The 26,626-nt window shown below is 42.5% G+C and overlaps 2 protein-coding genes across 18 annotated transcripts in view; both read left to right on the top strand.

Moving 5' to 3' along the window:
- Positions 1-7,394, top strand: part of PIK3CB (phosphatidylinositol-4,5-bisphosphate 3-kinase catalytic subunit beta) — a 186,912-nt gene extending 179,518 nt beyond the window's left edge. For 7 of the 17 annotated variants that reach the window (XM_073360002.1, XM_073359994.1, XM_073360007.1 and 4 more), the window contains 2 exons: positions 3,680-3,812; positions 5,845-7,381. In XM_073360002.1, the coding sequence (XP_073216103.1) occupies positions 3,680-3,812; positions 5,845-5,982 (271 nt within the window). In that variant the 3' untranslated portion in view covers positions 5,983-7,381. Of the gene's footprint in view, positions 1-3,334; positions 3,645-3,679; positions 3,813-5,844 lie in introns of those variants that run through there. The other 10 variants (XM_073359996.1, XM_073359999.1, XM_073359995.1 and 7 more) reach the window with 4 other exon arrangements.
- Positions 7,395-12,456: 5,062 nt separating this feature from the next.
- LOC140916898 (vesicle-associated membrane protein 1-like) overlaps positions 12,457-26,626 on the top strand; it is a 100,859-nt gene continuing 86,689 nt past the window's right edge. Inside the window, exons 1-2 of the mRNA XM_073358792.1 lie at positions 12,457-12,864; positions 17,063-17,156. The gene's annotated coding sequence lies outside the window, so the exon portion shown is untranslated. The remainder of the gene's footprint in view (positions 12,865-17,062; positions 17,157-26,626) is intronic.

Here is a 26,626-nt window from a genome sequence, read left to right on the forward strand (position 1 = left end):
TGTTTGTTTGCGACCAGTTTGCCAGGTGATGAAGATCGCTCAATATTTGTGACCTGTCCTTTTTGTTATTTACCACTCCCACAATTTTTGTGTCATCTGCAAACTTTTTCAGTAATGATTTTAGTTTTCTTCCAGGTCATTAATAAAAATGTTAAATAGCATAGGACCGAGAACAGATCCCTGCAGGGCCCCATTACCCACTTGATGATGATTCTTCATTTACAATTAAGCTTTGAGACTTATAAGTTAATCAGCTTTTAATCCATTTAATGTGTGCCATGTTAATTTTATATCATTCTAGTTTTTTAATGAACATGTTGAGTGGTACCAAGTCAAACACCTTACAGGAATCTAAATATATTATGTCAACACTATTATTTTTATCAACCAAAGTTGTAATCTCATAAAAAAAAAAGTATGAAGTTGGTCGGACAGGAAATGTTTTCCATAAACCCATGTTGATTTGTATTAATTATATTGCCATCCTTTAATTCTTTATTATTCAACTCCTGTTTCATTCTCTCTGTTATCTTGTCCAGCATTGATGCCCAGATTGACAGGCCTATAATTACTCAAATCATCCCATTTAACCTTTTTAAATATTGATACAATATTAGCTTTCTTCCAGTCTTCTGGGACTTCCCCAGCATTCCAAGCCAGCTCTTTTAAAACTCTTGTATACAAGTTATCTGGACCTGCTGATTTAAAAATGTCTAACTTTAGTAGTTGCTGTTAAACAGCCTCCTGAGATAACACTCTTTCTATTCAACTGGTATCAAATAGATTGACCTATAAAGCTAAGTGGGAAAGGATTTCTGTGTGGGCATTTCATCAGCATCCTTTTCCCCCAGCACCCTTTTCAGCAGTATTTTATTGTTTGTTGGTCCAGAAACAAAGGGTCATATAACAGCAATATCTGCACATCACTCTCTTTATCCAGGACCACACAATATTTTCTCATCCTACAGTAGCTAGATTCCTTAAGAGCCTTATTCATGTTTTCCCCCCAATATGGGAGCTCTGTCCCTCTTGGAACTTCAATATAGTATTAAGTGTTGATGGCTCCCTTTTTGAGCCCTTAGTAAGCTGTACCCTATACCATGTATCACAGAAGACTGCTTTTTAGTAGCTATTGTATCAGCTCAAAGGATAGGGAAAACAGGCCCTTCCATTGAGTCTGTCTTATACAGTTTTTCATAAGGACAATGGTACTCTCAGGCTTCATCACAAGTTCCTGACCCAAGTTCTTTCAGAGTTCCAGAAGTACCAGTTTATTCATCTCCCAGTTTTCTTTCCTAAGCCTCAGTCAAACCCAGGGAAAGCTAAACTTCATACTTTTGGTGTAGTAAGGGCATTGTCTAGCTAGAAATGCGTTAGATTTCCTTTTGTTTAAATGGCTGGTAAATAAGCTGTGGTGAATGAAATGTATATTCCTGTTTTTGTGTCTTTTTGTAACTTAAGGTTTTGCCTAGAGGGATTCTCTATGTTTTGAATCTGATTACCCTGTAAGGTATTTACCATCCTGATTTTACAGAGGTGATTCTTTTACTTTTTCTTTAATTAAAATTCTTCTTTTAAGATCCTGATTGCTTTTTCATTGTTCTTAAGATCCAAGGATTTGGGTCTGTGTTCACCTATGCAAATTGGTGAGGATTTTTATGAAGCCTTCCCCAGGAGAGGGGGTGTAGGGCTTGGGGGGATATTTTGCGGGGAAGACGTCTCCAAGTGAGTTCTTTCCCTGTTCTTTGTTTAACACGCTTGGTGGTGGCAGCATAGGGTTCAAGGACAAGGCAAAGTTTGTATCTTGAGGAAGTTTTTAACCTAAGCTGGTAAGAATAAGCTTAGGGCGGTCTTTCATGCAGGTCCCCACATCTGTACCCTAGAGTTCAGAGTGGGGAAGGAACCTTGACACTTATCAAGAGTGGAATACATGTGGACAATCACTTGAACGAGAAAGAATGGAGATTCTTTAAGATTTGTTACTCACATGGATTCCAAGGCCAACCCTCCTTCCCCACAACTACAGAGTCCTGCTCCTCTGGGATTTTGGATTGTCAAAGGAGCTGAGGGATGGTTGGGCCCGTTCCACCCTTTATACCTCTGGGCAGGCATACACAAAGACATATAAGGTGTAGGCACAGCTTCAGCTGACACTTCTGGACGCTGCATGGGGTGTGTGTGCCCCAAGAGGGGAATCCACTTGGACAACACCTCTCAAAGAACCATAGTTACTATCAGATAAGTAACGGTACTTTCTCAGCTCTTCCGTTTCTTCTCTAATGTCTTCCAACTCATCTACATAAAGAGAAGAGAGAAAGGAAGAAAAAATCTAGTTACAGGAGAATGAAGAGGGAGGGCACATCTGTACGGATACCTCCAAGCCAGCTCACAGCTAAAAGGCTCTGTAGCTGGTAGGCAAGAATTACAGGGAGCCAGCAGGAATAAACCATCCTCCACACCAAACCTTCCACTCAGGGGCTCTGAACCATCTCATTGGCAGGGACACAGTAATGTCCCTGAGGCTCGACTTCATCTCTCTGACTTCTCTACCTACCTGAGAGCTTGTCACTCAAGCAGACTTTCTGAAATCTGTAGTCCACGTCCTGGCCAATTCCATAGCCCCCATGGCTATCAGTGTTGTGGAGACCTTCTATCTTTGGCCCTCTACAGTTTCGGCCTGTGCAGATTGGCTGCCAGTCCTTTGACCCACTGCTTACAACAGCCACTGACTCTGTTTACTGTCATTGGCTAGTATGAAAGGCAACGTACATGCGACAAGGGAAAATTGCCCACCAGTAATTCTATTTGTCAAAGTCCTTTCTTCTCCCTTTCTACATCGTCCCTGACTCCTACCCACTCTGACTTGTCCCCCTTCTATCCACACACAAATCAGTAAGACTCAGGTCAGCAAGCACTCAGAACCTAGAATCCTGCTTGGGGGTGGGGGAAGCAGTCAAAGACAGAGTCCTGCTGTAACTTGGGTTCAGGCCCTGTCATTTTGAAATGTGGATGCAGCTCAAGCCACTGACCCAAGTCAGAAGGTCTGTGTAGTGCAGTATTGATGCTTTAGCAAGGTCCAGCAATTGTAAACCCAGGCTTACAATGCAGTGTGGGCTGTCAAGCATGGGCTTGGAAACAACAAGTCCACAAGCCCCGGTCCCAGAGACCTGGGCTTAGTGTGCAGTGGAGATGTACTCTTAGGAGGAGTCTCTCAGAGATTTTACTTTGATGTGAGTCGCCACTTTGCTACGGAAGCCCATATTGACAAAGAAGTGGGCATATTGATGCTCAGACATTCAGTTTGACTGACCTTTTGCATCCTTGCTTCTGGTAGGTGGAGCCATAATGCTGCCTGTAGTTGGTGCTGCTGGATAAATGGAAAACAAACCGAATGTCAGTGAGCTATTTTTCTACTGTAGAATAAGCAGTTAGCCCACAGTTCAGTTTGATACTGTCTGTATTTACTGTATGTATATTGGCAAACAAATGCAGGGTTGGAAGTGGAACAGCTGGAGGGTTAAATAAAAGTTCACAAGTGTCATTTCAGACAGTAATTGTATACTAAGCTTAATTTCATTTGAAAAAATATGTATTGGGCCAGATGACCTGTGAAGAGCTATCTCACCTATCTTTTCCTGCTTCATGTCCATTGCATATATGTTTTGTGATGGATGTTCAGGTTCCGCCAGTGTTGTGAAGACGCATATTTGATTCTGCGAAGACATGGAAATCTATTTATCACACTCTTTGCACTGATGTTAACTGCAGGGCTTCCAGAGCTAACCTCTGTCAAGGATATCCAATATCTCAAGGTAAAAACCAGAACTACAGCTCAGTATGACTTAGCATTTCTTCTGTACATGAATTTATGATCACACAGCAAATGCATTTCCTTACTTTTGAAAGCCCTTTCCCTAGTATTCCATTCCATATAATAGAGCTTTCTTCAAGTGGTATCTAGTACTGAGGCACAGACCCATTTCCCTCAACTATTTTGTATGTAAGATACTGGAATGACTAGTTATGTTTCTCAAGGGATCTGTGATGCTTCCTGGGGGTACCATGGGTTTTGAGGAACCTCATTACCACCAGGTGGTGAGGAATGCTTGTGTATGCCTGCTGTGGTTAGTTCCCCAACTCCACCAGTCTCTGGCAACACAAGCACTGCCTTCCAGGCCTCCATTAACCCCACTCTCCTTTACTGGTTAATGATAGGTACACTCCAACCCCTGAGGCCCCTGAGCGGCCCCATGGATCACACTAGATGGATCACACCATGGTTCACAGCCCAGGATCCACTAGACACTCACAGAACTCCCAAATTCTCTGCTCCCAAAGGAACAGTACAACCAGCTTATCAGTTACATCTTAGACCACAGCTCTGCTTACCACATAATACTTAGATATTTTTATAGTGAAAACAATACGTTTATTTAAAAAAAGAATACATTCAAGAAGCTAGTAGAATATATAAAATATACAAACATATACAATAAACTAATAATATACTTTGTAGAGCCTAAACTTAACTAACAGGACATTCTGATGCCTCTCAAAGGTTAGTTCACCCAAATTTTCTCTCCCAGTGTCAAACAGCCAGACAGGCTGTGATCCTCCATTCAAAAGACAAGTGTGCTGGCAGCTTGTCGTCTCAGCAAAGGATAAGTGGGTGCATCTCTGCACCTCCAGATACAGTTCCAATGATTCATTGTCTTCACTTGTAAAGTGGGTAACCTCCACTGCTTGTTTTTTCCTATCTAGAATCTCCCCAGGAGACATTACTATCATTTGATTTGCATTTTTCTCAGAGTGTACATAGGTTTTCATTACGAAGCACACAGTACACAATTTACATATCGTCAGAGAGGCAGATAAGCATCTCCTACCTGAAAGTAACTTGTTTAAAACATTCTGGTGACCAGTCCCAAGGCACAGATCTTAAGAACATAATTTGCAGTATACATACATAACTACTTACATATTGTTCATACATACATTTTGCGATGAGGGGACCAGTGGATATGGGGACCAGTGTGACGCAGGCTTTCAATAGAGACCTTACATGACGCTCTTTGGCAATTTAGTATGTGGATACCAGACTCGGGGGATCTCTGTGACTCTTATGAACCTCTGTGCCCTCTGCCAGTTGGCACCAAGAGGTCAGATTCTGACCCTCCAGGGTGCTGATCTCATTAAGATCAGTGGGAATTGAAGGTGCTTGAATACCCTAAGAAGTTTTTTTTATGACCCCACAGATTGGTTGATGAAGATAGTGCTGTAAAGAAAAAGGTTTTTCTTAATTTCTGAGTCAAAATAAAGAAATTGTTTTAAAAGTATCTTATCTAGGTAGGTAGTTCACGTTCATATGAGAGGGCTAGTGGAATGCTTTTCAAAACAGAACAGTACAGCATGTTGCAAATTGCATCACTCAGGTAAAAGTACATTTTTCATACCAGCTTTTCCTGGCTGTCACTTTTTTATATTCTCCGACAGTTCATTTCTTTTTTGCCAACATTGAGTTGCCATCTGCCTGTATGTCACTCTTAACTTTTAGTTACTGAACTGCAAATTAGTGCCATGTACTTCTTTAGCCATTGTTTTGTTGCTTTAACAGCAAACGCTGGCCAAAGTTGGTTAGTTTCTCAAAAAAACCTGTGATTTCCTCTTTTTTCTTTCTAATTTTATCATTTAAGTCCAGAAAATATCACTGTATGTTGATAAATGAATAATGGATTTTAAAGGTTTATAGTAGAGAAGGAAGAATGTGATTTAGAAAAATTAAAAATGCTGGGGGACGGGACGTAACTGGATTTTAAATTCCCAACAGTACCTTTTTGTTTCCAGGACTCTCTTGCCTTAGGGAAGAGTGAGGAAGAAGCGCTAAAACAATTTAAGCAAAAATTTGATGAAGCGCTCCGGGAAAGTTGGACTACTAAAGTGAACTGGATGGCTCACACTGTTCGAAAAGATTACAGATCCTAGGTGGTTTTTAGATTTGCACTAAACTGAATATTACTCTGACAATAAGTGTTTAAAAAGGGAACTGTAGGCTTGACCAACAAAATGTATTTCAAAACAGAAAAAAGGAAGTGGCCTGAATAATTGCTGATTCTTTTGCTTCTTAATGCTTGATCCCAAGACTTTCTGAACAAATAGTAAATATCCTGGATAATCAGTTCCTGCTGACTTTGCACGCTGAGAGCTACTAGATACTTTCTTTTTTTTCTTTTTTTAATTATTTGGTACTTTAAGAAAGTGTAAATATTTGTTTTTGTATTTTGGGCTAATGTACTCTACACACTCGAGAGGCTTGGAGACCTCTTATGAAACTGCTCATTGTTTTAAAATTAGGGCTTAAAAGAAGGGTGGAAGTTTTTGATATCTTAATTCTAAACATACTGTATATATTTTTTCATATGAAATCTGCCATACTTGTATAAATGCATTAATTAATTCTACTGTAAAGAGTAGCCACAGTTATTGTACTACAGGGAGGTGCTTAAAGTCTTGTACTGCTGCTGAAAGAACAGTATCTAGATATTTGTAAGATTTCTAATGGGAGTTCTTCAAAAGCACTTAGTGTTGGCCTAACTTTGCTCCCACTGACTTCACTGGGAGCAATTAGGCCACTGCTGAATGCTTTTGAAAATCCCTCCGAAAAAGTGTATTGTCTTCAATTAAATCTGTTTTTTAACTCTTTGCAAAAAGCAAAGTTATTTCATCTGTCTGCAAAGAGTTGCTTGACTCAGTCTTCCATTTAAGTTCATAACACTGATGCACACACAAACCCACTGTGTAAAGTATGTACAGTATATGGAAAATTTTACTTAAATATAATACAAATACTGATTAACAGAGCATATGTACCAAAATAATAAGGAAATTGTACCACCAGGTCGGTACTTAAGATTTTATAAAAAATAAAGTCCATACTTAAAATTCAACATGTTGTAAAACACCAGTGAGGAGTCATAAATCTGTTCTTACTGTATTTATTAAAAGCCTGCAGTAATATTACTTTTCCAGGATATTTGTGTTCAGTTTAAAATGGTTGCTAAAGAAACTGGATTTGTTTTAATTTATTTAGTGAGGTATCAGTTTTTTAGGTGCCTACATGGAGAGCAATTGTGATACGTGCAATAGAAACTGCTGTTTTAAAGGTGTAACATATACTGTTTCTGAACATTAGCAAGATGGAACTTAACTACTGTTTGTTCTCCAAAGACCACTGGTAGCTCTCAATTTGTGTTGACATTTGAAAGAGAATTAAATATATATTTACCTTTTGGACTAAACAATTGTTTTACACAGGAATTTCATTAAAGATTATTTTACTTTGTTCATAGCGTGAATTATTTTGTCCTCTTTAAAGACCAAACACCAAATCTAAGCCAGTTAGAAGTACAGCATACTTGGTTTGTTCTCTTTTGTCAGATATGAAAGGACTGAAATGTTGTTTTGCCCCGACTGTTGGGTATGTTCCATGTTCTTTGCTGCTAGTGATGTTTCTGGTAAAGCCTGTTGTGTTAATATGCTAACATATCAATTGTTTTAATTGCCTGTCTACTTTTGGTAACCATGTACCATATCATCCCTCTGCTTTTAGGAGCAGACAGGAAGAAGGGAGAAGAAAAACTACTCCAATGGCCACAAATCTGTCTTCACCCTAAAGGGAGACAGATCATCAGCTTCTACCAATTCACTGCCTAAAAATTAACATCTATAACCAATGCTCAGTTGAGTTAGCAGAACCATTGCTGGACATGTTTAGTTTTGCTATACAACAAGGCAGATTACTCAGGGTTAATGTAGGTCTGATAGGTAGAGGCCTGCATTAGAGATCATGTGGAGCCATACTGCAGTACTTCTGGGAGGGACTGAGCTTCAGGGAAGTGCAATCTCTCCGAAAACTCCCGAGAGCACAGTGGGGAATGCACATATTGCATTATTCCTGTCTGGTGCACAAGTATTGCAGGGCCATGACAGGAGGAATGATAGCCCGCTGGTTAGGGCACTAGCCTAGGATTTGGGAAGCCATTGAATTTCCTGGTCCACCATAGACTTCTTGAGTGACCTTGCGCAAATAACTAATTCTCTCTCTTCCTCAATTCCCCATCTGTAAAATGTGGATAACACTTACCTACCTCACAGGGGGTTTGTGGGCATATGTACATTAAAGATTGTGAGGCACTCAGATACTACTAATGGAGGGTATATAAGTACCTGAGATAGATAAATAGCCCCATCTGTTCCCTGCTTCCTTTTGGTGCAACTAGCATCCCAGGGAACACTAGACCTTGTACTGGCGCTTGTACTGGAGCATCCTTGCACCTCCCTGCCTTCATGATTATCGTTTATTTTCCCCATATTTGTGGTTGGCAATGAATGAGCCAGAAAACTCTAGAATCTGAGAGGCAAACTGGAGTTGTTTTCATGGCTAGCAGTTAGAAAAATCATCTCTTTCAATTTGTAAACTGAGCCATCTTGGTCGGGAAATTATTGAGATGCAACCATGAAATTTTGGGGTACTGGTTTTCCAGAGTCAGAGAAGAACCACACTTTAAGTAGTATGTATTTGAGTGACTGAGGTAAACTTTTCACACCATACAAGGTCCCTTCTTTTAAATAAATAAAGACCCAAGGCACTGTGCAGTGAACTGGAGCCAAAGGCTGCAGCAAGGTTCCTGAATTCCTCAGCAGCCTGGAGACTTTTGTGACAGCTTCATTTAAATTTAAAAATGGAGTGTCTTAATTAACTAAATAATAATGATATATTAATTTCCCCTATTTATGTTCATAAATTGAATTTTAGGCTGTCCTTCAAGTTTCAGTTTGTAATGCGCTGCACGTTTTTTGCTGAGAAAACACACCTGCTTTGGAGAAGGTGGCAAGAGAGACAGAAAGGCTGGAGATTTTGTCATCTAGGTAGGAATTCTTGGGCCCTTGACATAGGGGAGGCTAGTGGGATCAGTAGCTGGATAGTTCCGCTAAAATCATCAGCAGAGAAGTAATTAGCTACATTGACATTTTAAATAGTCATTTGTTAGGTGTTGGTGTAAACATCCCATTGAGGTAAATGGCCATTCACCCCACTGACAGCTGTTGTTTTAGGCTGATTGCAGTCTCCAGTAGACATCATGGCATCAGATTACACTTGTTTGACAGTTTCAAGATTTTCCTCAATGATGAGGACTAAGAATATAAAAATGATCATATTGGGTCAGACGTGGCTCCATCTAGCCCAGTATCATGTCTTCTGACAGTGGTCAGATGCTTCAGAGGGAATGAACAGAACAGGGCCGTTTTCGAGTGATCCATCCCCTGTCCTCCAGTCCCAGTTTCTGGCAGTCAGAAGCTAGGGACACCCAGAACATGTGGTTGCATCCCTGACCATCTTGTTGAATAGCCATAGATGGACCTCTCGTCCATGAATTCATCTAATTCTTTTTTGAACACAGTTATACTTTTGGCCTTCACTGCATCTCCAGCAATGAGTTCTACAAGTTGATTGTGCATTGTGTGAAGTACTTTCTTATGTTTGTTTTAAACCTGCTGCCTTTTAATTTCATTGGGTGACACATGTTTCTTGTGTTATGTGAAGGAGTAAACACTTTCTTATTCACCTTCTCTGCACCATTCATGATTTTATAAATCTCTATCATATCCCCCTGTAGTAGTCTCTTTTCCAAGCTGAACAGTCTGTCCTATTAATCTCTTGTCATATGGAAGCTATTCCATACCGCTACTCATTTTACTTGCCTTTCTCTGTACTTTTTCCAATTCTAATATCTTTTTTGAGGCGACCAGAACCGAATGCAGTATTCAACATGTGGATGTACCCTGGATTTATATAGTTGCATTATGATATTTTTGTCTTATCTATCCCTTTCCTAATGGTTCCTAACATGCTGTTAGCTTTTTTGACTGCTGAAGCACACTGAGCAGCTGTTTTCAGAGGACTATCCAGAATGACTCCAAGAGCACTTTGAGAGGGAATGACTAATTTAGATCCCCATAATTTTTGTATGTAGAGTTGGGATTGTTTTCCACTGTACATTAGTTTTCATTTATCAACATTGAATTTCATTTGCCTTTTTGTTGCCCAGCTTTGGAAGATCCATTTGTACTCTTCACAGTCAGCTGTGAACTTAACTATCTTGAGTAATTTTGTATCATCTGCCAACTTTGCCACCTCACTGTTTACCCCATTTTCCAGATCATTTATGAATATGTTGAACAGCACTGGTCCCAATACAGATCCTTGGGGGACCCTGCTATTTATCTTTCTCCACTGTGAAAGCTGATAATTTATTCCTACCCTTTGTTCCCTACCTTTTAAGCAGTTCCTGATGGATGAGAAGACCTTCCCTCTTACACCTTGACTTAGGAGCCTTTGGTGGGGAACCTTGTCAAAGGCTTTCTGAAAGTGCAAGTACACTGTATCACCCTGGTGCACATGTTTGTTGACACCCTCAAATAATTATTATAGATAGGTGACTAGACATAGTTATCAGGTGAATGAAAAGCTTAGATTGTATAGTTTAAATCTACAGCAAGACTTAAATTCCACTGCTGTCAAATACATGGAATCCTGACTACAAATTATGAGACTGAAACATCTTCTGATTCATGAAGTTTCACATTATTTTAAGTAGATGTTGAGGAGGGTAATTGTAATAAGTTACCCTGTTATGTACCGCTTGCTTTTTAAAAAAATATTCCCCTTTGTTAAAGCAGTCCCCTTAGCTGCAGTCACTCATGTTTGTAGAAGAGAAGATACACCTAGACACCCAGACCTAAGATAAATAAGCTGTAATAGCACCCTTTTCCAGAGCATAAATTGTAAATTGTTTTGTCATCTCCTCTCTTGTTTGACTTCATAAGTGTGTGGTAGGTATGCTGCTCCCTAAAGGTGCTTCATCTTCTGTATATTCCTTCCCTCTCTTCCTGCACTCACTGCTTGAAGGTGGCAGATGTTCACAACTGTCCATCTAGGTATTTGCTTGTTAAGTGCTAACTCATATTTGTGTTCCAAGGGAGGCAGCTTCCCTTTCACTCCCTCACAGCTGTGTATATTTATGTTGATTTCATAACTCTTACCGCATATCGTTTTTAAACAGTCTGAATTGATTCAGATCATCTAATATGACTATTCATAATATAACCTGATCCTATTATTTGGTTTGTTGGAACTATTGAAATCAGATAATTAGCTAGTAGAGACTTAGTTATTAGAGTGTCAGACTATGATGATTTTATTCCTTTTCAGTAAAACAAAGATGTGATTTCAAATGTTATTCTTAATGTGTGCAATCAGTATTCCGATTATCAATCTTTTTAATATACTGTATTAATCTAACACTATCACCTGTCTTTAATACTAAAGATGAAATTATATGTTCATACATGTCAACCTTTTTTGTAATCTTTAAAACAATTCACCTTGAGTAGTGGTGCTGGGAGATGAGTAATGATCTCGGAAAATGAAATTCTCTAGTTAGAGACCATGGTAGAGCACATGCATCAGTACAAGCTGCCCCACTGTACCCGAAAACTGACCTAAAAGGACCCCTGCAAGGGATAAGGATACCTATTATTGTAGCAACTGTAAACCCCAATCCAGGCAAAATAGTAAAGAAAATAGCTTCTCCCCCAAGATTTTACAAGGCTGGTGGTCTCCATGCCTACTTACTTGTTTGGGTTTTTTAAAGAAAATATACACATGCTCTCTAGTGATTTTTCTGTGAATAAGAGCAGAGGCTGAGTTTTTTCCAAAGCTGCGATAGGCAACACAACTCCCTTTAGTATCAGTGGAAGCTGTGGAATTAAATCCCTCCACCCCAACCAAAATTCTTAACCAGGAGAGCAAAAAATGAACCATGAACATTTAAACAGGAAATAAAATTGAATCTTTCACATTTTGTCTGAAAACTCTTTTCACGAGCCACCTTAAGGCTTTTTCTCAGGGTAAATGGACTGAGATGTTTGTCTATGATCTGAGGAACCTGCACTTAAAAATCTGCATGTTGCATTTTTCATGAGATGAGTTACAACACTGACATAGGCACACAGAGGCTTCAGCTTTATTAAAGAATATTGTTTTTTTCAAATAAGTACAATAACTGTTACTGGCTGCTATTAATAACATACATACAAGGCATAGCCTATATGTCTGAATCTCCCACACACTGAGTTCTCAAAACTGCCCCTATTTAGTAAGTGTTTAAAGTCATTTCTTTATAAGGGTAAGATTTAGTACCATTCGGTTTCTTTTCCAGTTCTAAGGTGGTTGGCAAACCACTCTCCACCTGGCTAGGAAAGCAAGGCATTTTGTGTCTGCAAGCTGCAATTCAGTACCATGACCATGATCATACAAACTGTATCATTGACCATGTCTTCAGGCACAAAAGCAAAGGTGCATTTGGGTACATTTTGTGTGCTCTAATAATACAAAGAAAGCTGTTCTTCGAGATGCTCCATGCAGATCAGCATGTTATGTCTTAGAATAATCTTCTGTGTTTAGGGGGATAACAAAAAGGTTGATCAGAGATGAACTTTTACTGCTTGGGCATATAACTGAACTTCTCTTTGGATATGGGCTCCTTACGCCTACAGCCATCTGCCACATTTGATCACTCAGAGTAGAATTTTGCTCAGATGCCCATTTTACACAACTAAAGCTAACCCTATCAAGTGCTTGAATGCTCTCAACTCCCATGGACCATGGTAGCAATGCAGACTCTCTTACAGGTGCAGGATCGAGCCTTAACTGCTAATGGGAGCATCTGAGATGGAAGATGGTTATCCTAGTATGATATGGGCAGCTAGGCCCCATCTGTAATTTGTTTCACTTCAATAGAACAGGTACACAATGTTCTACTCTGATTAGCCACATGTGGGATGCTTTAAACACCATTTCTCTTTGTCTGTCTGCAATATAAATTTTGAATGCCACAGCCAGTCAATTCTACAATTTCAATGAATGTTGGGGATAGTAGGGGGCAGAACACTATTTGGGGGCATAGAAGGGCAAAACCCTAAGGGGAAACATGGGAGATGTAAAAAGTGCCCCTGCCCTCTGTTTAGCAGAACCACAGCTTCAAGCACCTTTACAATTGTCTGTACATCAAACTAATGGCACCTTCTGATTCTTTGTTGGTACAGCTCCTAGTGCAGTGGGATCCTGGTCCATGACTGGGGTTGGTAGGTGCTGCAGTAATACAAACACCACCTTCCACCCTAACCGTCTCTAGCCTCTCTGCCTATCCTCCTAATAGAGTTTAGTATGTTGACACACTGAATGACTCATCTCCGTGACAGAAAGGAGACAATGGAGGGTGCACACAGCCCCTGCCATTGCGGGGTGGGGGTGGGGGAGTTGGGAGACCCTTGTATGTGCAGAGGAGGGGATAGCACCTGCTTTGAGGGATAAGGGGAATGGGGGTGTGCACAGCTGCTGGCATGAGGAGGAAGAGTGGGGAACGATAACCTGGGAGATCATACGCCCTGTCTGCTGATAGGGGGCAGGGAATGGACAGACAGAGCCCCAGGCATGGGAAGATGGTGAGAGAAGCTACAGAGAGTCCCTGAACTAGAGGGTATGGGAGGATGGCTTGTGGGGAAATGGAGGGATGTAAGGATTCCTGTGGATAAACAGAAGACTTGAGACACTAAGGCTGTGTCTCTGATTTCACATACATGCTCACGCAGTTTAAAAATAAATTTAAAAAAGTGTTTAATATGCCAGATCAGTAATAAAAAAAACCCTCTGAACAGCCCTACACCTTACCAACAAATATAAGCCAAAATTCTTCATTCACTGTCAAGATCTGCATCTAGGATTCTGCACTACTCCTGCTGCAGCTGATTAACCTGTTTCATAGAGAGTGGCATGGAGAATGCTATCCATTTTAAGAGGATGCTATTACGGAGCAAACATAGGTCCTAGTAGGCCTAAAAAGCTTTCAGCTCACACACTTATAAACTACTTTACATATGAAGAGCTCACAATATTTAGGTTTATTCAATGTGCAGCTGGTATATGTAGCAAGCATGCAATGCAATTTTAGACCCCAGTCCTGCTTTCAGATCCATGCCAACTCCAAGCTGAGCCTATATGGATCCAAGTGTAGGGCTGGAGTTTTAATGTTTTGGAGCTTCAACATCTTGCATAAACAAGGAATCTACTGTGAGTCCTTGATCACCCCTATTTCCATGATGGCCTTTGGGGAATACAGTACCGCAGCAGGCGTCTCCTCGGTCATAGTGATCCAATAAGCTGTGGGCAATGAAACTGCTTTCTGAGTGCAGTGTCTCACACTTCCGGCAGATGATGATTTCACATTTCGGACACATTTTCCCCGAGTGTGGCTGCCTTAGAGAACACATTTCCTCCCTTGGGGGCTTCATTTTTTTGGAACCTTTCCTGTGTAAACATCTCTTCTTGTCCTCAAAAACCCGATTCCTCCCCTGAGGGCTGGAATAGAAGGAAAACAGTGACAAATTTAACCTATAAAGTTTTGATAGCAAAATGAGCTTAGCAGAAGCTGTTAATGCCCTATTTTTAACCCCGCCCCCCCCCTCGAGGTTTTCTCTGTGGCATGTTCTAAACAACAGGTGCCATATTTAAACACCATTGAAGAATATGTGTGTGGAAGGAATAAGCAGAGTCTGGTACTTACAATATGCTACAGGTCACAGACCTTGCTTTTTCAAAGCTGGAATTTTTGAGCTGCTTGTTTTAAAATTATAGAACAAAGCTGTCTTGAATGCCCTCTTTCAGTGAAAGTTACTGCAGGTATCTTGAAAGAGGCTTTAATTTAGAACAGCAGTTTCGCTTTGGCACTACACACAGCCACACATATGCACTTTCCATGGAGCTGATCCTGCAAGGAGTCCCATGTGCAGACTTCCATAGGGCTCGGTGCAGGGGTCTGCCCGTGCAGAGATCGTTGCAGGCATCAGGCCCTAGTTAGTAAAACAAAGTCCAAATATATCCTACAAAGTGCCCATTTGCATTTGTGAACTCACATGCAGCTTCAGCGACTAGCAGGAAAACATGACAATGCTCTGTCCTTCAACAGAGACAACTGGAAAAGCTTAAAAGGGGACACTGCTAGCACTCACAAAAATGAAGAGTAATGACCTGAGTATAACAGTGTCCTTCTGCTGAGTTGAATGCTAACTGAGGTCTCAATCCTGCAAGCACTTACATGAATAGTCCCCAAACAGTGTTTGCGGGATCGGGGCTTATTGGTACTTCTATGTACCGAGACAGTAGGATCCGAAGAAATACATTCAATCCATGTGAGGACTGGCGCTGTTATGTCAGCTTGTTGGTGTAGTAAAATACTGAGAGAGTGGGCAGCTAGAACAGTACTGCTTTTTATAACAAATTTGGAAAAATCTCTATTCCATTTTCAGCTGTCCTCACTTTCAGATTAGTTTGAGGCCTCCTTGTCTTGGAAAGCATGATTTTCCTGTTTTTATCACTATATTGAAATTGAATTCTTACCCCGTTCTGTCCCCAGAACAAGCTCCCGAGAAGAGAGCAAATGTAACCCACAAAATCTGTCCATGTTCCATCGCAACTCATGTCTCAGGGTCCAGTTCTGCTAGTGTAACCCTACTGCCATTAATAGAGTTATTCCATATTTGGTCCAGTGTAATCTAGAACAGAGTTTGGCTCTCAGTGTCATTTCTGGCTAGTTTATTTTAATCTGTGCCAAGCATGTAACAAGTTGATGTGGCTATCAAGCCTAATGTACTAATTGCTGATACTTACATGCTCTTCTTGCTAAGATCATAATTTCCTGGGTCTAATGACCAAAGACAGACTACTTTTAGCAGAGCTGCAAAGAAAGCAGCTTTGGACTATGGGTTGGGCGAGGACATTTTTTCAAGTTAATTTGTTAGCAATCCACAATAATTTCTGCACTGTGCATGCCCTCAGTTTAATCTCATCTAAGGGGGACCTGGAGTGACATGAATGACACTAAGAAAGGTAGTAGGTAATAACAATCAACATTCCAATGGGGCTAACAAGTATGTAGAAAAGCAGTTAACCAAGGAGCAAGCCTGCTGAGTAAAGAGACATCAGTTTTACATGATCATATTTCAGAGGGAAGAACTGAAGTTTAAGCCCACAACTCAAAATGTGGTATCATACACACACCTCACCACACTTGCAACTTTCAAGTACCTATAAAGTTGTGTGTTGATTTCAGCTCTACCTATATATTGCTACCATATCATGTCTTCTCTCTAGGGTGACCAGATAGCAACTGTGAAAAAACGGGACTGGGGTGGGGGGTAAGAGGCGCCTATATAAGAAAAAGTCCCAAAAAACTGGACTGTCCCTTTAAAAAATGGGACATATGGTCACCTTACTTCTGCCGTGATTCCAGGATACAATACCAGTGCAAACACTGATTCACCAGCTTAGTAATGTTAGTCCTGGAAGTGATTTCCAGGGCTGTCACAACTCAGTGTTAACAAGTACTGTACAAGGGTACCAACAAGTAAATGTGGGCACTGGGAAACAAATCCACATAAGTCATTCAATCTTTCTATACCTCAGTTTCCCAGTTTGTAAAAGCAGATCACAGGGTTGTTTGTAAAGCTTTTTGTGGGCTTTGGTTAGAAGATGATTTAGAAGTGAAAAGTATTACGTATAAATAACGGCCTCTAGTTAAAGATTATGCTATGGGACCCTGCACTGTGTCTAGTACAGCTGCTTATCATGAGTCATTGAGCATTCAGCCTCAGACCTACTTACAGTTTACTCTTGGAAGGCCCAGAGAAGAAATTCAGTGCAGAAAACCTTTTCTTAAACAGACGCTCTCTCTTTTTCCTTCCATGTTTCATATCACCTACGCTGTCATCTTTACTCTCCCTCTTTGCCTTCTGCCAGCTCATCTTAACTATAACAGCAACAATAAAACAAATGAGAGCAGGAGATGGCAGGTTCACAGATCTATGCTGCTATCACAAAACAACATGAGTAACAATGTACAATTGAATTATATAGACAAGTTTCTGTACTAACCTGTGGATGTTCCAGGAATGCAGCAGGTTTTGTGGAGTTCAGACAGCAGGCACTTTCCATCAGATGGAGCAAACACCTGCTTTGGAAAATCCTAAGGGAAGAAGAAGGGGTAAGTATGGCTATTTTTACTTAACTAAGCTATGGATAATAGGTATGGCTGTTAAGTAAGATAAATGTCTCTATTCTAGGTGCTACCATGTACTATTAAACTAATTTCCAAAGAAATAGAAAGATGCTCACTTGATAAAAGCAAATAATAGGAGATAATAAAACAATCTTGTACAGACAGAGAAGGGGAACAGCAAACTGATTTCTTGAGATGGAACTAGCATAAAGCAACAGGCAGGGAAGGCACTTGGCCACTGCTTGAAAATAATTTCTTCTTTTTCCTGATAAAATATTTGATTAATCTTAATTTCCGCATTGTGCTGCTTCGTCTCCAAGCACTATCCCTGTGGCCTCTGTGATTAAATTAGTCTCTCTGCTCTACATTTGATATTCAGTAATTGCATTCACTTTTGGTTGATTGACTCACATAGTAGGTTTGACTTGCTCCAAATTGCTGGGAAGCAGCTTCGGCCCATCCTGCCCATATGTTGTAGTTTGAAGTATTTCCCAATAATTGTTTTCTAAAATAAATCACACAACCCTAATTTTTAGGAATGAATGCAAAGGAGGTAGCATTCTATTGAGTTAGCGAGTGATCAGAAAATCCATCATGGCTGAGCTATGTATTTTCCTTAATTTTAGCCTTTGTGTCCTCGCATACAATAGTCCACAGCCCAGATCCTACAACAAGCTCCATGCCGGCACAGAGGTCTTTTGTGTACAGCTCTCCTTGCAGAATCAGGACCAATCTAGCTCTCACTTTTATTAATTCAGTTATAATTGCTTACCAAGAACACACTATGACATGTGTGAATGTGGAAAGTAGAAAGAACTCAGGAGTAGCAGAGCCACTCAGCAGTTAACCTCACTCTTGCGCTCAGTAGGCAGCTGCCCACATTTTTTAGCAGAGCAGAGGGAAGTCCCACCCTTTCTGTGATTAATCTAGGGCCTGGTGTGTTTTCTCTGTGCAGAGTGAACAGAGGTAAGCTGCGATGAAAGAGGTTGTGAATATCTCATTGAAATGCACAAGGAAACATTCTCTAAAAAAAGTGCCCCAACATCAAGGAGAGAAGAAAGTTGCAGGTGTCAGACATTTACAGACCTCACAGGTCTCTCTGTAGTTTTTAATGCTTTCCACAACCTACTTCAAATTCAAGGCCTGCCTGATAAAAAAAAAAAGACGTGTTTTTCTGTAGTAGGGATACAGCAGTCTCAATTTGAAGCTTCCCTATTAAACCAGCTTTGAAGAGTAGACCATAATCTCCACCTAAGTGGCAGCAGCTGGAGAGGCAGGAATTTCCTCTACCTCTCAGTGGTGAGTTCAGAGCCCTGCAGATGAAGCTATTTTACTATTAATGCTGAAGTTAGGTAGCTTATTCGTTTTTCTCTTTAAACAGGAGTTTGAAGATCAGTGTAACATTAAGGTTATCAATGTAAATGTATGGGAAAGTAGGTAATGGAAAAGCGAAGGTACTCAAAATGGACCTGTTCTAAAGCCCATTGAAGTCAGTGGAAAGACTCCCAGTTCCAAAGACTTTGGTCAGGCCCTATATATGGATTTTTTACAGGACTGGGCCCAGTAAGATTAAGTTGCCCATATTCTCTTTACTATCTGTACTCATTAGTCTAATGTAGCTAGTCCTTGTAATAGAACTATTCTTGTCCTTACAGTTATGTATGTGATTATGTGCTGAGCTTCTGAATGACTGAGCACTTATCTCTTTTCTTCCACCCCATTTATATTTCAGGGTCTTTTGCTTTCCATTGCTTTTAACACCGTAATTAATTGTCTGTGTGTTTTTACTGATGGCGTTCCTAATATACCGAAATAATGGCCAAGTATTCTTGGTTACCTCAGAGGCTCCCTCACACACACACACACACACACACACACACACACACACACACACACACACACACACACAATCTCCAAAATATCACTGTTAAAACAAAATTAAAAGCAATTAGAGCTCAGCACTTCAGCCTGCAAAGTGTCTCTAATATCTGGATCCCACTTAAAAAAAGCTAGGAGAAGACTAATAGTCTTCAGGTGGAACAATTATAGATTTTTGGGGACACAGACACAAAACAGCATTTCCAAGTAATTAAATGCTATAATTCTGTATTAGCTCTAAGTAATGGCAAGAAAGGCATGGTACCTTCAGAGCCTTGGAATGCTGTTTGATCATTGATACTCAGGGTATGTCTACACTACGGAATAAGGTCGAATTTATAGAAGTCGTTTTTTTAGAAATCGGTTTTATATATTCGAGTGTGTGTGTCCTCACAGAAAATGCTCTAAGTGCATTAAGTGCATTAACTCGGCGGAGCACTTCCACAGTACCGAGGCTAGAGTTGACTTCCGGAGCGTTGCACTGTGGGTAGCTATCCCACAGTTCCCACAGTCTCCGCTGCCCATTGGAATTCTGGGTTGAGATCCCAGTGCCTAATGGGGCTAAAACATTGTCGCGGGTGGTTCTGGGTACATATCGTCAGGCCCCCATTCCCTCCCTCCCTCCGTGAAAGCAAGGGCAAACAATCGTTTCGCGCCTTTTTTCCTGAGTTACCTGTGCAGATGCCATACCATGGAAAGCATGGAGCCCGCTCAGGTAACCGTCACCCTATGACTCCTGGGTGCTGGCAGACGCGGTACGGCATTGCTACACAGTAGCAGCAACCCCTTGCCTTGTGGCAGCAGATGATACAGTACGACTGGTAGCCGTCATCGTCATGTCCGAGGTGCTCCTGGCCACGTCGGCTGGGAGTGCCTGGACAGACATGGGCGCAGGGACTAAATTTGGAGTGACTTGACCAGGTCATTCTCTTTAGTCCTGCAGTCAGTCCTATTGAACCGTCTTATGGTGAGCAGGCAGGCGATACAGATTGCTAGCAGTCGTACTGTACCATCTTCTGCCAGGCAGGCAAGAGATGAGGATTGCTAGCAGTCGTATTGTACCATCTTCTGCCAGGCAGGCAAGAGATGAGGATGGCTAGCAGTCGTACTGTACCATCTTCTGCTGAGCAGCCATGAGATGTGGATGGCATGCAGTCCTTCTGCACCGTCTGCTGCCAGCCAAAGATGTAAAAGATAGATGGAGTGGATCAAAACAAGAAATAGACCAGATTTGTTCTGTATTCATTTGCTTCCCCCCCTCCCCCGTCTAGGGGACTCATTCTTCTAGGTCACACTGCAGTCACTCACAGAGAAGGTGCAGCGAGGTAAATCTAGCCATGTATCAATCAGAGGCCAGGCTAACCTTCTTGTTCCAATAAGAACGATAACTTAGATGCACCATTTCCTATTGGAACCCTCCGTGAAGTCCTGCCTGAAATACTCCTTGATGTAAAGACACCCCCTTTGTTGATTTTAGCTCCCTGAAGCCAACCCTGTAAGCCATGACGTCAGTCGCCCCTCCCTCCGTCAGAGCAACGGCAGACAATCGTTCCGTGCCTTTTTTCTGTGCGGACGCCATACCAAGGCAAGCATGGAGGCCGCTCAGCTCACTTTGGCAATTAGGAGCACATTAAACACCACACGCATTATCCAGCAGTATATGCAGCACCGGAGCCTGGCAAAGCGATACCGGGCGAGGAGGCGACGTCAGCGCGGTCACGTGAGTGATCAGGACATGGACACAGATTTCTCTGAAAGCATGGGCCCTGCCAATGCATGCATCATGGTGCTAATGGGGCAGGTTCATGCTGTGGATCGCCGATTCTGGGCTCTGGAAACAAGCACAGACTGGTGGGACCGCATAGTGTTGCAGGTCTGGGACGATTCCCAGTGGCTGCGAAACTTTCGCATGCGTAAGGGCACTTTCATGGAACTTTGTGACTTGCTTTCCCCTGCCCTGAAGCGCATGAATACCAAGATGAGAGCAGCCCTCACAGTTGAGAAGCGAGTGGCGATCACCCTGTGGAAGCTTGCAACGCCAGACAGCTACCGGTCAGTTGGGAATCAATTTGGAGTGGGAAAATCTACTGTGGGGGCTGCTGTGATGCAAGTAGCCCACGCAATCAAAGATCTGCTGATATCAAGGGTAGTGACCCTGGGAAATGTGCAGGTCATAGTGGATGGCTTTGCTGCAATGGGATTCCCTAACTGTGGTGGGGCCATAGACGGAACCCATATCCCTATCTTGGCACCGGAGCACCAAGCCGCCGAGTACATAAACCGCAAGGGGTACTTTTCGATAGTGCTGCAAGCTCTGGTGGATCACAAGGGATGTTTCACCAACATCAACGTGGGATGGCCGGGAAAGGTACATGACGCTCGCATCTTCAGGAACTCTGGTCTGTTTCAAAAGCTGCAGGAAGGGACTTTATTCCCAGACCAGAAAATAACTGTTGGGGATGTTGAAATGCCTATATGTATCCTTGGGGACCCAGCCTACCCCTTAATGTCATGGCTCATGAAGCCGTACACAGGCAGCCTGGACAGTAGTCAGGAGCTGTTCAACTACAGGCTGAGCAAGTGCAGAATGGTGGTAGAATGTGCATTTGGACATTTAAAGGCGCGCTGGCGCAGTTTACTGACTTGCTTAGACCTCAGCGAAACCAATATTCCCATTGTTATTACTGCTTGCTGTGCGCTCCACAATATCTGTGAGAGTAAGGAGGAGACGTTTATGGCGGGGTGGGAGGTTGAGGCAAATCATCTGGCTGCTGGTTACGCGCAGCTAGACACCAGGGCGGTTAGAAGAGCACAGGAGGGCGCAGTACGCATCAGAGAAGCTTTGAAAACCAATTTCATGACTGGCCAGGCTACGGTGTGAAAGTTCTGTTGGTTTCTCCTTGATGAAACCCCCTGCCCCTTGGTTCACTCTACTTCCCTGTAAGCTAACCACCCACCCCTCCTACCGTCAATCACTGCTTGCAGAGGCAATAAAGTCATTGTTGCTTCACATTCATGCATTCTTTATTCATTCATCACACAAATAGGGGGATGACTACCAAGGTAGCCCAGGAGGGGTGGTGGAGGAGGGAAGGAAAATGCCACACAGCACTTTAAGCACAGCACTTTAAAAGTTTACAACTTTAAAATTTATTGAATGACAGCCTTCTTTTTTTTGGGCAATCCTCTGTGGTGGAGTGGCTGGTTGGCCGGAGGCCTCCCCACCGCGTTCTTGGGCGTCTGGGTGCGGAGGCTATGGAACTTGGGGAGGAGGGCGGTTGGTTACTCAGGGGCTGCAGTGGCAGTCTGTGCTCCAGCTGCCTTTGCTGCAGCTCAACCATACACTGGAGCATACTGGTTTGGTCCTGCAGCAGCCTCAGCATTGAATCCTGCCTCCTCTCATCACGCTGCCGCCACATTTGAGCTTCAGCCCTCTCTTCAGCCCGCCACCTCTCCTCCCAGTCATTTTGTGCTTTCCTGCACTCTGACATTATTTGCCTCCACGCATTCGTCTGTGCTCTGTCAGTGTGGGAGGACAGCATGAGCTCGGAGAACATTTCATCGCGAGTGCGTTTTTTTTTCTTTCTAAGCTTCACTAGCCTCTGGGAAGGAGAAGATCCTGTGATCATTGAAACACATGCAGCTGGTGGAGAAAAAAAAGGGACAGCAGTATTTAAAAAGACACATTTTATAAAACAGTGGCTACACTCTTTCAGGGTAATCCTTGCTGTTAACATTACATACATAGCACATGTGCTTTCGTTACAAGGTCGCATTTTGCCTCCCCCCACCGCGTGGCTACCCCCTCAACCCTCCCCCCTCCCTGTGGCTAACAGCGGGGAACATTTCTGTTTAGCAACAGGCAAACAGCCCAGCAGGAATGGGCTCCTCTGAGTGTCCCCTGAAGAAAAGCACTCTATTTCAACCAGGTGACCATGAATTATATCTCACTCTCCTGAGGATAACACAGAGAGATAAAGAACGGATGTTGTTTGAATGCCAGCAAACATACACTGCAATGCTTTGTTGTACAATGATTCCCGAGTACGTGTTACTGGCCTGGAGTGGTAAAGTGTCCTACCATGAAGGACGCAATAAGGCTGCCCTCCCCAGAAACCTTTTGCAAAGGCTTTAGGAGTACATCTAGGAGAACCGCGAATGCCAGGGCAAAGTAATCCTTTCACATGCTTGCTTTTAAACCATGTATAGTATTTTAAAAGGTACACTCACCAGAGGTCCTTTCTCCACCTGCTGGGTCCAGGAGGCAGCCTTGGGTGGGTTCGGGGGGTACTGGCTCCAGGTCCAGGGTGAGAAACAGTTCCTGGCTTTTGGGAAAACCAGTTTCTCCGCTTGCTTGCTGTGAGCTATCTACAATCTCCTCCTCCTCATCTTCTTCTTCTTCTTTGTCCCCAAAACCTGCTTCCATGTTGCCTCCATCTCCATTGAAGGAGTCAAACAACACAGCTGGGGTAGTGGTGGCTGAACCCCCTAAAATGGCATGCAGCTCATCATAGAAACGGCATGTTTGGGGCTCTGACCCGGAGCGGCTGTTCGCCTCTCTGGTTTTCTGGTAGGCTTGCCTCAGGTCCTTCAGTTTCACGCGGCACTGCTTCAGGTCCCTGTTATGGCCTCTGTCCTTCATGCCCTGGGAGATTTTGACAAAGGTTTTGGCATTTCAAAAACTGGAACGGAGTTCTGATAGCACGGATTCCTCTCCCCAAACAGCGATCAGATCCCGTACCTCCCGTTGGGTCCATGCTGGAGATCTTTTGCAATTCTGGGACTCCATCATGGTCACCTGTGCTGATGAGCTCTGCATGGTCACCTGCAGCTTGCCACGCTGGCCAAACAGGAAATGAGATTTAAAAGTTTGCGGTTCTTTTCCTGTCTACCTGGCCAGTGCATCTGAGTTGAGAGTGCTGTCCAGAGCAGTCACAATGGAGCACTCTGGGATAGCTCCCGGAGGCCAATACCATCGAATTGAGTCCACAGTACCCCAAATTCGAGCCAGCAACGTCGATTTAAGCGCTAATCCACTTGTCAGGGGTGGAGTAAGGAAATCGATTTTAAGAGCCCTTTAAGTCGAAATAAAGGGCTTCATTGTGTGAAGGGGTGCAGGTTTACATCGATTTAACGCTGCTAAATTCGACCTAAAGTCCTAGTGTAGACCAGGGCTTAGTGATTCCATCTGAAGGCTTGCTTCATAATTCCTGATATAGCTGCTTTGTTGGTTAAAGAGTGCTATCAAGGTATTAGGTTAGGAGGAATTAAGGACATCCAGCTCTGAACAGATGTATAATATTGCCTAAGGCCAAGTGACATGGACCAAATTGACAACTCTCTTCCATCCCTAGCTATTCTGGAGCAAAATGCCCGAGTGAACGGCTCTCTACTAGCACTACAAGACATGAGTGTGTGTTAAAGACTCCTCTCTCAGAGTGTGTTTTATTAGACTGGTACCTTTGTTTCTACTTGTGTAGCCTGTGTGCTGCTAGTATGTCCATTCGTAAGTGGCCTTGACACTGCCATGTTTGTGCACGTGGCCTCAGCCCAGGAAAGAAATATTTATTTATCAGTTTAAAAACATTCCCAGACCAGTTTTACCGCGGCTGTTACCTAAGTATGATTTTACCCCAGCTTGGGAAGACTGTCAGGATAGGAAGACAGAAGACTACCATACAGCACAGCCCATTTGCTTTTCCTCATGTATTCTCAGTAGGACTCAGAGGCCCTCAACAAGGTAGGAGCCCCACTGTGTTAGACATTGCATGTATCCATCGTGAGAGAGCATCACTGGTCCCAAATAGCAATTCAAAGGGTAAGAAACAGGAAAGTATCCTCATCCCACTGAGGGACAGAGTGATGAAATTACTTGCCCAGCATCACAGGAACTCCCCCTTAACTGCACGATCATTCTTCCTCTCTAATCTAATACAAGACTTTATTTGAAACATATTGCAAAAAATCATCAAATAAGCTATTTGACGCACTCTTCTCATATACTTTCAGCCACCACAGGGTGTCTCTGCATCTCTTCCTAGAAAGACAAAAGCCTCTGATAGCCTGGCCCAGAGTAGCCAGGAATACCCCACCTTTGGAAAGATGGCATGGGGGGAGGTAATATCTTTTATTGGACCAACTTCTATCTATTAGTGAGAGAGAGAAGCTTTCGAGCTACACCAAGCTCTTCCACCTTGGAACACAGAGTTCCAACCCTTCCAGTGTATTTGACACAATTTATGTTTTAAAAGCTAACAAAAAACTATCACCCACTTCTCTGTGGATTTTCTTCATCAACGGAGAACTATGTCTGGTTTGAGAATGCTGTTACAATAGGCTCTGCTTCTCAGAGGGCAGTGAGAATTTGTTTCCTTTAGTGGCTGAAGATGCTTGAAACCTGAAGATGTTTTGACAGGGTAGCTGCTTATGGTTCATGAAACGAGGATGATCAGGTAACTGAAATCTAATCATGCCTCTCCCTTCATGTGAACTGCGCCATGCATCTCAGAGCAGAACTGAGTTCTCAATGTCCGTATTTACCAATGTCTATATACCAATGTCTTTGACGACGCGATCAGTGTAGTAGCTTTGCCAGGATCCTGGAGGTAAGTATTGAGCCACACACCTTAGCAGATCTGTTCGAATGTCCTTAGTATAGGTTTAAAGTAGTGTTTATCTGCAGTGAAATGAAGCCAAAGGGCAAGCAAGTGATTTAGCAATTACCTGATACAGTCACCTCTGGACTTAATACCCACCTGCTGCTCCTGTGATCATTTTAGCTTGGGACTCTTATGGGTGGTTGTTTTCTCTTTTTAAGGAACATGCTTTGTAATATATAATATTAAGAAAATGGGTTAATTGCTTTGGATTAAAACATGAACCATTCTGGACCTATGTCCAAACTCCAATGCAAACCTGAGCCTGCTTGAAGCTTTTAGATTTGGAAAAGGTTGACTAGCTTTTTTTCTGAATTGCTTTTCATTTTCTCTACATCCTGGTCTTCAAGTCAGTGCCCAGCGGGGATTTAAATACTGGGGCATGGGGAAAAAGAGGCTGTGACTGTTGGGTCCATTGCTATATGGATCCCCTGGCTGCAATACATGTGTAACATTTGGGCTAGGAGGATTTCATCCCCTCAGCTTCCTGGTAGGTCCCATGTACAAAGCACTGCTATGACAGCAGGATTTGGCACTTAGGATCTAAGCAAATATCAGATGACCCCAAAGCTGGGCTTTTTCATAGCACTCTATTTCCCTTCGATTGGGTTCTGGTGTGTTTTATGCTCCCCAATCTATTTCTTTAGCTAACTATTATGGGGCATATATTGTTCCACTCACCAGGAGTAGCAGGGTTTAGCAGAATATGTGGGTAGATGGATGGGTGAAGACCTCTACCTCTGCTCACTAACTTGACGTGAAAATGAGCCTTCGTGAGGTCCTGCATCTGAAACACTTTCTTTGGAACTCACCACTGCCACCAGACTAACAAGATGCTTCTCCATACTACCAGCCCATCCATCTCTGAGATCTAGATTCTCAAATACTCCGTTGTTTGTGCTGTTTAAAACTTTCCCTTGT

This window comes from Lepidochelys kempii, chromosome 9, assembly GCF_965140265.1.
Source record: "Lepidochelys kempii isolate rLepKem1 chromosome 9, rLepKem1.hap2, whole genome shotgun sequence".
Lineage (NCBI taxonomy): Eukaryota > Metazoa > Chordata > Testudines > Cheloniidae > Lepidochelys > Lepidochelys kempii.